Source organism: Pelodiscus sinensis, chromosome 1, assembly GCF_052426305.1.
Source record: "Pelodiscus sinensis isolate ZL-2025 chromosome 1, ASM5242630v1, whole genome shotgun sequence".
In the NCBI taxonomy this organism is placed as follows: domain Eukaryota; kingdom Metazoa; phylum Chordata; order Testudines; family Trionychidae; genus Pelodiscus; species Pelodiscus sinensis.
The window spans coordinates 308,029,964-308,042,203 of NC_143052.1; the positions used below are offsets into that span (position 1 = coordinate 308,029,964).

Sequence of the window (12,240 nt, forward strand, 5' to 3'; positions counted from 1 at the left end):
TCGAACTAACGGAGCGCTAGTGTAGCGCCTATGAAAGTTAGTTCGAACTAACATCCGTTAGTTCGAACTAACTTTGTAGTGTAGACATACCCTTACATTCCCAATTCTCAAATCCCTTGTGGCACTGTCCACACACAGGATTTCCAGAAGAACATAGGCAGATGCTGTTCAGTGCCTGCTACGCTGATCTATTTTCCCTGTTCAAACTGAATATTTTGCTCAGTCAAGGTTGCAATAAAAAGATCTCACCTAGATCCTGTTGCAGAACCCTGCACCTGCAGTCTTCTAGCACCCAGATTATTATTAAATCTCCACTCTCACACACACACACAAAAATCCTCCAAAAAACAAACAAACAAAAACTGCTGCTACATAGAAACAAGTTTGTTGTGCAGGAAGAGGAGAGCTTCTGCCTCCTACATGACATTTCTCCAGATTATTTGGCATGGCACAGTTGTCTCACCTTCACCCAAGTAACCCGTGGGTAACTATCATTATCATTAAACAAAGCTGCTGTCTAAGGCAATGTCGACTCAAGATTTAAGGAGGATACTGGACTTCCTCTCCAGTGCTCCAGTTGTCTTGGTTGGAAATACGTCTCCCTCTCTGTCCTGCTGATCAGATAATGTCAATTCCGTTCACCAGTGAACAGCTGAGTGGGCAGCAGAGACAAAGAGCCACTGTTACTAGAACTTTTACAGAGTTCAAAAAAGAGCTAGATAGATTCATGGAGATTAGGTCCATCAATGGCTATTAGCCAGGATGGGTAGGAATGGTGTCCCTAGTTTCTCCGGAGGTGGGTGACAGGAGAGGGATCACATGAGGATTACCTGTTGTGTCCCCTCCCACTAGGCACCTGGCATTGGTTGCTGTCAGCAGATAGGATACTGGGCTGGATGGACTATTGGTCTGACCCACCATGGCCGTTCTTATGTTCTTATGTTACACTAAGTAGCTGCTCGTGCCGTGCTCGGTGATCCACGTTCTGGGTAAAGGACTTGGGACAACTCTGAGCAATTTGTGGCACTGGAAGTGGGAGGAAGGGGAAAGCCAGCCTCAAGGAGAGGCACAAGAAAGGAGGATGAGACTGAACGGAGGGAGATATTTAGAGGGCAGAAGGAAAAAATTAATTAGAGGAAAGACAAGAGTCAAGAGGACAGAAAACATACTGACAGACACAGAATAAAATTAGACTGCTTTCTGAAGAGGTACAAGGAATATAAGAAGGGAATAAGTATGTTAACGTTATATTTTGAGACAGGGTTGCAGTATAGCATAATGAAATATAAGAATAAATGCATTCATAATTCTATTTAAGCACATACACGGTCTGATCCCGCAACCATTTATGCAAATGGCAAAAGCTTCCATTGATGTCAGCAGGACAGGAGTGGTGCATACTCCTGGGCTACGTCTACACTGGCCCCTTTTCCGAAAGGGGCATGCTAATTTTCCAGGTCGTAATAGGGAAATCTCTTCAAAGTAAGAATAAGAGATCCTCCGGAAAAGGGCTTTTTTCCGGAGGATCGGGGCCAGTGTAGACGCTCTTTTCCGGCTTTTCTAAAAGCCGGAAAAAAGCGGCGGACATTTTTATTTAAATGCCGCGGGGGATATTTAAATCCCCCGCGGATTTCCCTATTACAACCTGGAAAATTAGCATGCCCCTTCGGAAAAGGGGCCAGTGTAGACGTAGCCCTGGAGTCCCACTCATTGTAAAGATTCTGTGCCTTCCAGATGCATCACCTGTCTCTAACACAGGGACTCCTCTTCAATGTGCTCCAGTGTTCTCAATTGCTTGAGCTTTTTGAAATATTATCTGCACGTTATCCAAATGCATTTTTATCTTTTTAATTACTGTAACCCACAAGAAACAATCCTGTAGGATGTCTGGGACATTGCTATGTTTTCTTGTGTTATAAACCAGCTTGGTTTGATCCATCTCTAATTTTTTAAAAAGGAACTTGGCAACATTTTGTATACTGTGCTTGAGCATTCTTTTATTTGACTTGAGAAACAATGATTAAGGGCTGTTTTAAGTCTATTTCAGCTAGTACTGCTGAACAATCAAGTTTTGGTTCATTTAAGGCACATAATGAAGCCTTTGAGAGCATTTACAATATGCACAGTTGATTTATCCAAAATAATTATTTGCCACATTTACTGTATCACTACAACAAGGACAGATAATAGCAAACTATCCCAAGCCTCAATATGCAAACACAAGCAAATCTGTTTTTGACAAACGCATCAGGTCTTATTCTCAGGGCATTTTATAGGTAACATATTTGAAAGGGTTATTTTGCAAGATGCACATAAAGGACTTTTTAGTACTTTCCACAGAGGAGAAGTAGCTGCTCATTAGTGAACATCAATTTTTGGCTCACAATGTAAGCCTACAATATAGGATGACCTCTTTATTTGCTCATTTGTTCAGTGTGAAGCAACGCTGAAAATATTTCATCTGAGAGGCTCTTTCTCATTTTGTTTACTTGATTTAAAATTCTTTATTGGGAATTTCTGTTCTCTGCACATGTTACGTGCAAACTGACACACCACCGCATGTGTGCGTGCACGTTTTCAAAAAGAGGAGTGAAGAAGAGAGGCCTGGAGTCTCATTTATTCCTTTCACACAGCTCTGCTGACGTAAAGGTGCATTTCAATATGGGTGGGCAATATATTTACACCCACTCTACTTCTGCTTTAGGCTACCTCAATAGTGTAAAGGCTCCTTTGTGTAAATGAGAATCAGACCATAGGCTCCAATGGTCAGATCCTTGGCTGATAAATAAATGAGACCAGCTAAGGATTTGGCCATGTGTCAAATTAAACAAAGGCGTTCTTGAACTACCTGTTGATTAAATGGTATCTGACCTACTTTTACCATCATTAAAGACTCGGTTTTCCCTTCCTGAAAAGAGAAGGTGGGGCACAGGGGACAAAAAACACAGACACTGTGGCATCCATGATTGTAGCCAGCCACAATTAAATTTAGGTGCTTCAGTACATTTCTAATTAAGTCCAATTAACATTTGTTCTTTACTTGTTAATTTTACATACCTCACTGATGTTTGAAATCTAGTTTCCTCCAGTAATCTATCCAAGCACATCCTAATGATTCTGCCTTTCAATCCTTTATTAATATACCGACATAAACAGTGTACACATGCAATTAGACTGGCTCTTCATGCAGAGCCTGCTCCCAATCCCATTGAAGTCGGTGGGAGTTTAGACACTTATTCCCATGAAGGCAGGATCAGGTCTTCTGCACCTAGACCATTCTACAGACAAACTCAAAGCTTGTGCATGGTTCTGAGCTGTTCACATCTCTTCATCTCTGGAAAGTGCCCATCACAATGGTGTAGGAGGGCCATGTCTGTGGAAATGAGTTCAAAATGCAGAAGTTGGCTCACCCTCACATTCATGGGATGTTTTGGAAAGAAGATTTCCAGTCAAATCATTATATAGAAAAGGGCCATTGCAAAATGCAGCTAGGATTCATATTCAGAGATTGAAGACTCCCAACTCTTTGGGTGTTCTGATTCAGGGTTTTAGTTCAGATCCATTTCCATCTAACCTCACCCATCTTGTTCTTAATCTATGTTTTGTCTGTAGCACTGATGCTCTGCTCTGCATTTTAAAGTTGAGGGTATGTCTACACTTGCAGCCTATTTTGGAATAGGGCTGCAAATATAGGCATTCGGAATTGCAAATCAAGCCTGGGATTTAAATATCCCGTGCTTGATTTGCATCTTCCCAGCCAGGCGCCATTTTTGAAATTTACAAGCCCGGAATAACTGCCCGCATCTACACGCGGCAGTGAAACGGGCATTTGAAATAAAGCCCTTTTTCGAACTACCTGTTAAACCTCATTGCAGGAGGAATAACAGGTAGTTCGAAATAGGGCTTTATTTCGAACGCCCGTTTCACTGCCGCGTGTAGACGCGGGCAGTTATTCCAGGCTTGTAAATTTCAAAAATAGCGCCCGGCCGGGAAGATGCAAATCAAGCACTGGATATTTAAATCCCGGCCTTGATTTGCAATTCCGAATGCCTATATTTGCAGCCCTATTCCGAAATAGGCTGCAAGTATAGACATACCCTGAATATCTTCAATTCTGTGGTTGCTTTGTTACAAAGAGTACCTTTTAAAATGGCCATAATAACTGAGTAGGATCGATGTGCTCCTCTACCATCCATTAACCCAGATCATCACATCTGTTAGCAAACAGATACAGCCCTCATTTGTTGCGCCTGAGCTTTTTTCTTTTTATCAAAGAGCCTTATCTTTTCTTGCTCACAGTCTCCACAATATTGAAAACCCTGGGAATCCTATGTACATTATTTCTACAGGTAGGCACAAGACTGTCAATCCTTTATTAATGCACTTTTCCAAAGGCCACAGGGGCATTCCTACACTACAGAGAAGATCAACCCCCCTGGGAGGTCAATCTTCTAGCGTTCGATTTAGCGGGTCAAGTGTAGATTCCCAAATAGAACACTGAGGCTGAGTCTACATTGGCAAAATTTTGCACAAAAGTGGCCGCTTTTGCGCAAAAACTTGCTGCCTGTCTAGACTGGCCGCGAGTTCTTGTGCAAGAACACTGACGTTCTAATATAAAAAATCAGTGCCTCTTGCGCAAGAACTATGATGCTCCCACTCAGGAATAAGCCCTCTTGTGCAACTGTTCTTGTGCAAGAGGCCAGTATAGACAAGCAACATGAATTTCTTGGTTAAAATGGCCATTGGAGCTTTCTTGCGCAAGAGAGGGTCCACACTGGCACGGATGCTTTTGTGAAAAAGCACATCTCTTGCACAAAAGCACATGCCAGTGTAGACACTCTCTTGTGCAAATACTCTAACGCAAAAACTCTTGCGTTAAAGAGTATTTGCGCAAAATCTTGCCAATGTAGACGTAGTCTGAGGGTGGTCCCTGCTGGCATCTTGTACTCCTCATTCTGCGAGGAGTAAGGGAAGCTGATGGAAGGTGTGATCCTGTTGGCCTCCTGCAATGTAAACACTGTGGGGGCTTGGCTTAAAGTAAGCTGAATCCAGATGCACATTTTGTGTAGCTGGATGGCATACCTTAAGCCGACCTACCCACTCTAGTGTAGATCAGGCCGAAGAAAGAACATGTGCTTAGGACTTAAGAGGGGGGTTCTCTCAGTACAGCCTCGGGCTATCTGTTTCAGTTCCTGAAAGTGAGAGAAGTCTTTGATCTGGGACATATTTTTACACCACTTTTACACCACTCTGGCCTCCTTACTTCATTTAATGGGGCCAAATAAAGGATGACAATTTTACTCAGAGGCCTAACTCCTTTATTTATTCTCTATGGGCCTACAACCATGGTAAAAATCAGTGAAAGAGAGGAGAATCAGACCCCAATTTACCCAGTGCCTAATATTTTATAGATACCTCCAAAATATTAATCAGCTTTCAAGGCAACCACACTCCTTCAACATAATAATGTTGCTGTGTTTGCAGAGTTGCTCTTTGGGGAAGTGGCGTAGGTTACTCTCTTGGTATTCAGTTTGTTTGGGGCTAAACATAATGGAAGGGTTGTGAAGAGGGAGTTAAATCATTCCAGGGCTGTGTGTGTTTACAAGTTCAGAAGGGTCAAACCAATCAAAGTTCAGTCAAAATGTGATGAGGGTATCTCTTTAGCTGTCCATGATCAATGTGGGACTGTCCAGAGACAGAAACTCCCCAAGGATACGACTGTATCAGTGCTGAGGAAACAAGTGATTGTACTGAACAATATCAGTAGCCCACTGGGCCTTCCTTAGTAACTTCTGCCCAGACTAACAGTCCTTCTGAGCAGATGTTTAATATTGAGAAACTAGCTTCTAAAGATTAATGGCATGTCTCCTGTTGACTTGAATGGGAGTCCCACAGCAAACACTTCTCTATATAAATCCATGTCATGCCCATATCTTGAATACTGGGTGCTCAGGTGATCACCTTGATTCTGCAAAAACTTAAGCATGTGCTTAACTTCATGCATTGTGAGCAGTTCCAATGATTTCAATGGCATTACTCATTTTGTATGAAGTTAATCATATGCAGAAATCTTTGCAGAAATTGGGCTTAGACTATAAGATCTTTTGATGGAAGGCTTTTAAATTATATGCTGATGACCTACCAAAACAGGGCCCTCAGCCCTGTTAGTAACTGCTCTAGTACAAATAATTGTGGGGTTTATCAAGTAGATTGTGCAAACATTTACATCTGTGCATATAAATAAACACTGACAGAGCTAACTACACAAAGTTGGCACTAAAAAAGCAACATTTTTAGACTTAGGAACCTAAAGTTAAGCAGTTAAATTCAGAAAAGGGGAACACCTGCAGCTCTCACTGACTTCTCAAGAAACAGGACTTTTCTGTTTCTTGTATAAGATACTTATCAGGTGGTACCTTAATTTCTTGGTTAGTGTGAGGCAGAGTCTCTCACTGTAGTCAGCACAGTATGTTGATCTTAATGGATTGTTTCAGCTAGACCAGACTCACACAGCTACATTTCTATTACTGACTTCACAAGGAGAGATGCCAGTGGTCACCATCTTTGAAAATCAGACCAATTTTATGTAGATGCCAAACTCTGGAGCTCAGTACATAACTTTATACATCTGAAGTCTGAAAAATGTAGCTTTAATTTTGTGTGCTGCAGTTTCCAAATTAAACATGGAAATGCTGGCATACTTCACCCAAATGTATATTTGACCCTCCACAGACAAGGGATCTAACTGCATCCAGAATCCCAGCCTTTCTGCACAACTGTCCCTTCCAATGTCAGCTGGAAGTCTCATATAGCTGAAGTGAGTGTGTGGAGAACAGGGCCTTAAAATTCCAAGCACACACTTTACATAAACAATTAATATTAAATTTCACTTGCATTTTGGTAGGACCTGCAAAGTGCTATTCATGGTCTAAATATAGAGTATAATTATGGTCTGTACAACAGAGCTCACAATTTGAGAAGACAAGCAAAAGCCAAAGAGCTGGAAGAAGGATAAACCTTACAATCAACATTGCTTCCCTCCCTTTTAAACATTAACAATCCTCAAAGGTCTTTTGGTCTACCAACCAACACCTAGACATTTTTAATATATAGCACACTAAAGTTGGTCTAAAAGGCTTAAAAAGAAGAGAAGATCATGGCCTTATGGCTCAGCTCAAGGAGAGTGATGTCTATGTGTTAGTGGGCAGCACAGGAAAACCACTAAGGACAAAATTCAGGAAATCATTTCTTTTCAAGAAAGTATAGAATCACTTGCATAATTTTAAGCACAGCCTTAAGTCCCAGTGAAAGTCAGTGAGACATAACACAAGTGTCTTCCTTAACTGGGGCGTGTCACAAGCTTACTGGCCCTTAAGGCTTCCAGTCTGTGACAGGTCAGTGATTAGGTCCTGCTGGGGAAAAACTAGGGATGCTCATGAGGAGCTGAGTGAGGAGGAATTGGGTTGTTCTCCCTCACTGAGAAGCGGCCATGAAAGCTGGCTGAGAAGGAAAAAGGAGGGGAAAAGGACACAAGGTGAGCAGGAAGCTTTTTGGGGGAGGGGCGGAGAGGAGACCCTGAACAGCAGCCGCAGCAGCCTGTCTAACCGGCTGAGTCAGAGGAGGAGGGTGCCAGCCCCTGGGCAGTGGGTTGTTTAAGGCACAGAAAATGGGACTAGGTATGGGAACAAACCAGAGCAGTCATGGCCTGCCTGTGAGGAAGAGGCAGCCTGCTGAGCTCAGTGGGGCTGAACATTCAATTATTTTCAGTATTCCTGTTGGAATACTGGACTCCGTGGCCCTGGAAGGTGTAGACTTTGAAGTGATAAGGCCACAGACCCAGGTAGCCAAAGGACAGTAGGAGAAACTGAGGCAAAAGTTGCTACAATGCTAGAGCCTGTCAGGAGGCAGTGTACTGGAGCAGCAACTTTGCTACAGAGCCAAAAACTTGTGGCAGAAGCAAACAATCAGGAATGCTGCTAGCATCTCTGGTGATGCATCAGGAATGGGAGGCAACCAGGCCCGTCGACAGCGGGGAGCAAAGAGGGCAATTGCCTTAGGGCCCAGCAAGTCTAAAGGGCCCAGGTCTCCTGGCCGCTATCGCCATTAGAGCCCCAGGCCCTTTACAATCACGATAGAAATAACACACAGCAGGGGCAGATGACTGTTTTGCGGGGCCCTGGGCAGCATAACTCCACGGGGCCCCCTTTGCCACGGCGCATGCGCGGGGCTTTTTTAAGCGTGGGGCCCGGGACGGCCGCCCTGTTCGCCCTGTCCTATATCTGCCCCTGCCACACAGTGCTCTGCAGAGTCCTGCACTATGCACTCCAGCCAGCTCTGAGGTCTAGCTGGGGACGGGAGTTAGCTTTCTGTCCGAGGCCCCACCCCTTCCAGGTCCACAGAGCTGGCCCTCCCCCAGAGCCTGGGCAATCTTGTAATCTCTCCTAAAGGTAACACACTAAAAGCTCAGTTTGGAGCTACTTTATGCATCCACACAGGGCAGTAAAGGGCCATAATCTATCTTTTTACTAGACTGTACAGGCTACCTGCATTGCTAATCTTTGTACAAGAGAGAGAGCAGTTACAACAGGGCCATTAACTACTCCATCTCCTGGGCAGGAGAGTAGGAAATAGGTGAAGACCTGGTTCAACCTCTCCTAGGCACCAAATAGTGCAACTAAGCTGACATAAATTATGAAGATATGTATAAACTTTCAGATCAAATAAAAGGACCCAACATCATACTCTACATGGCTTTCACTGGGAACTGCACAGTGAAAAGACCATTGCAATTTCTTTTCACTTATGCCTTACCTACAAGTAAAAATATCATATTTAATTACAGTTTTGAAACTCATATTTCCAATATAACACATATAGGAAACACTGTTGGTGAAATGTAGAACTACAACTTTTTTTTACCAAAGCAAATGTAGAGATTGCTGGTGCCACCTGTTGGTGAAAATAGTACAGCAAATGATTCTCATTTGCATAATCTTAAAGAAAAATACAATAGAAAAATTAATGAGTGATCCTACAAAGTATAGAGCACTTTGGCTTTGATCCAAAAAGCACTTAAACATCTGCTTAACTTGAGACATGGGTTGTCCTACTGAAGTCAATGGGGCCAGTTATACACTGCAAGTTAAGCATGTGTGTAAGAACTTGGTAATTGACAATAATTGTCCATCATCTTCCAGGAGTGCATCCTTCAATAGTAGTTTGTATTCTATTATGTCAATTATTTTTAGTTAAGATTCTGTTAGTCTTCATGAGTTAGGCCCAGTTTTGGCAAAATGTGGCAGTGTTCAAACTATTAATAAAAATAGGTTGGAAAGGAGACTTTGAATACAAAAGATTAGCTGAGTTTTAATATCACATGAGTCTTTATGTTATGTTTTATACTGCTAATGTACAATGAGGTAAGCTCTTGGCAGGTGTGGATTTATGACATTTCTATCCACTAAAGTATTAGAAGGTAAATTTGCCTTTGTTCTTTTAGAATTCAAAATATCCTGAAAACATTTCTGCAGATTATCCCTTGGGAACTTCAAGAAGAAAGGGGAGCTCATCTATTATAACTTGAATTTAAAAGAGAAGCCTTACAGAGTATGTATGTACAGTATGCTTGCTTTTATTTGCTATTTCCTGTGGACATTACATGCATGATTAGATGTGTATAATATACACTAAAGCTACATTACAGTGCAGGCTTTTTGCGCAAGAACTGTTTTGCACAAGAGTTCTTGCACAAAATGTCTTGCGCATGAGCGCATACACACTGCCACGTGCTTTTGCGCAAGAGATGTGCATTTGTGCAAGAGCGCCCATGGCAGTGTGGATGTTCTCTTGGGCAAGAAAGTTCTGATGGCCATTTTATCCATAGGGGTTTCTTCCACAAGAAACCCCTGTTGCCCATCCACACTGCCTTCTTGTGCAAGAGCTCTTGCACAAGAGGGCTTATTCCTCGTGGGGAGAGGAATAACTCTTGTGCAAGAAGCCCTCTTTTCCGACACTTTACTGTAAATGTACTTGTGCAAGAATGCACATACATTGTAGACGCTCCACAAGTTTTTGCGCAAGAACAGCCATTCTTTCACAAAAAGCCTGCAGCGTAGACATAGCCTAATAGTTTGTCTATTAGCTCTGCATGTAACTGTAAGGTAAAAATGCAGAAAGTCCCACTTATGGCATGTTTCACATAAGAAACTACATTTTTGCCAGATACGTTACAATCTAAAAGACAGTGATTAAAAATCATACAAATTGCTGATTTCTCTACTGTAATTACAAGCTTTTTAACTTACTGTAAAGAAAGAAGTTATTCTGATCATTGTAGTCTTGAGGGGGCAGGGAGAGAACAAGTAAACAAGCTGTCCTACCTTGCTTTGGAATGATTTTGTCTACAAGGATGCCATATCCACGTAACTGTAGGCTGAGGAATACCATAAACAGTGCAAGTCAGCACTTGCTTGCTGCCCACTAGGTAGAGATTGGGATCAGGAAATGTTGACACTGCTTTTTCATAGATCTGGGGTTTCACTGCAAAATGCACAAATAGAACAAAAGTCAGAAGGAGCTGAGTTTCTACTGCCCTCTGTCAACATAAACGTAAAATCATCCTGCACAGTGGGAAGTTAGGAAGCCATCCCGCTTAGGAACTGAAATAACAGAAATGGGGGAAAGTACTTAAACATTTGTAATACCTATGCATCTCACTGTAACGTGGAAAAATGTAATGAGAAACGTAGATCCCGACCTGATATAAATCAGTGTAGTTTCATTAACTTCACAGTAGCTCTGCCAATCTACACCAGGAGCCTGATCTAACTTCCAACAAGTATATGGGAAAGTTTCTCATTGACTTGATTCATCCTGGATCAAGCCTTAACTGACAATCTGGCCATTCAATATGTTTAATAACTAAACAGATACTATACTGTAAACTTACCATTTACAATGAGTGTGACTGTTAGGTTCTTATACAAGTTCCACTGTCGTATACTCAGTGTTATAGTATAATTCCCCGCATCCTCTTCAGCAACATCTCTGATGATTAATGAATAGTCTTTAGCCACATAGCGGGCACACTTTTCAGCAGCGGGTAACCCATCTTTTAACCTGTTAAAAGAACATTATAACATAGTATTATGAAACTGGTGCTATTCAGAGTAATGGTACACTAGAATGTGAACATCCTCATGCTGAAATGTTTTCAGCTATGTTCATCCATGGCAGGCCAAGCTTTCACTTCAATGGTCAGACGAAATCACATGGAAAAGAGCATTTTGAGAAATAATGTTGCTTAAATATCCTATGTTCCTCCATGATGTGTGTCTTCTCTTGACTAGGCTTAAGTATCTGTTTAATGTCTGATGCATGCTTTATTAGCAGCATGTTCATCATTGAAGGGATCAGGTCTCTATAGAACTAGGCCTGACTCTATAAGGGTATTTTGGCATTGCTGCCTTCAGCATCAGAATGCCAAACTGAGCCAAAATCCCATGTTCAAAAGGGACTTAGGCACTTCCAGTGACAAATGGACTTTAGACTCAAAATGACCTAAAGCTCATTTTCAAAGGGGACTTAGGCTCTTGAATCAGTCCAGCATTGTGACACTCAGCACAGCACCACCTACATTGTTTTATTTAAAAGGTGCTCCTTTGTAAAATATTTACAATGGACTTTGACAATGAGAACTTTATGTGTTAATAGTAATATGATCTAACAGGCCTCTACAATATTTAACTGTTAAGATCTGTTTTTAACAAGTATGTTTGTGTGGAAAATTGGTTCTTTGTGTCTTAACAGTCCAAGCTCCTCAGTTGCTTATACCATAAGGATGAATCCTTCACTCCCACACCCACATAGATATTCCAGTGAAATCAATGAGACCACTCATAGGAATAACCCTTACTCATAAAAGTAAAGTCTTCATGACCCAGTCCCAAACCCCTTTTATAATGACATCATAAAACTTTCCTGAATAAAGAGTTGTGATATCACATGCATGACCATAATTTCAGATGGGAAAAGAGCAACTGGTTTATTAAATTTCAAGAACCAGTTATTGAGTTCATGCAGATATTGTTAAAAACTCAAGAAAATACTGCATATATGTAGTTATTTCTAAACGGAATATTGTTTTCAAAATATTATAGTTGGCACCAACGGTGCTTCCGTAGCTTGATGTAGTAAGACTGATGTATTATCAATAGAGTACAAATAACTTTTCTATAATGG

The 12,240-nt window shown here is 41.7% G+C and overlaps 1 protein-coding gene across 2 annotated transcripts in view; it reads right to left on the minus strand.

Moving 5' to 3' along the window:
* Positions 1 to 12,240, minus strand: part of FLT1 (fms related receptor tyrosine kinase 1) — a 162,483-nt gene that overhangs the window by 87,887 nt on the left and 62,356 nt on the right. For both annotated transcript variants that reach the window (XM_075919213.2, XM_006138918.5), the window contains 2 exons: positions 10,949 to 11,118; positions 10,380 to 10,539 (listed from right to left, as the gene is read on the minus strand). In XM_075919213.2, coding sequence (XP_075775328.2) covers positions 10,380 to 10,539; positions 10,949 to 11,118 — 330 coding nt within the window. The remainder of the gene's footprint in view (positions 1 to 10,379; positions 10,540 to 10,948; positions 11,119 to 12,240) is intronic.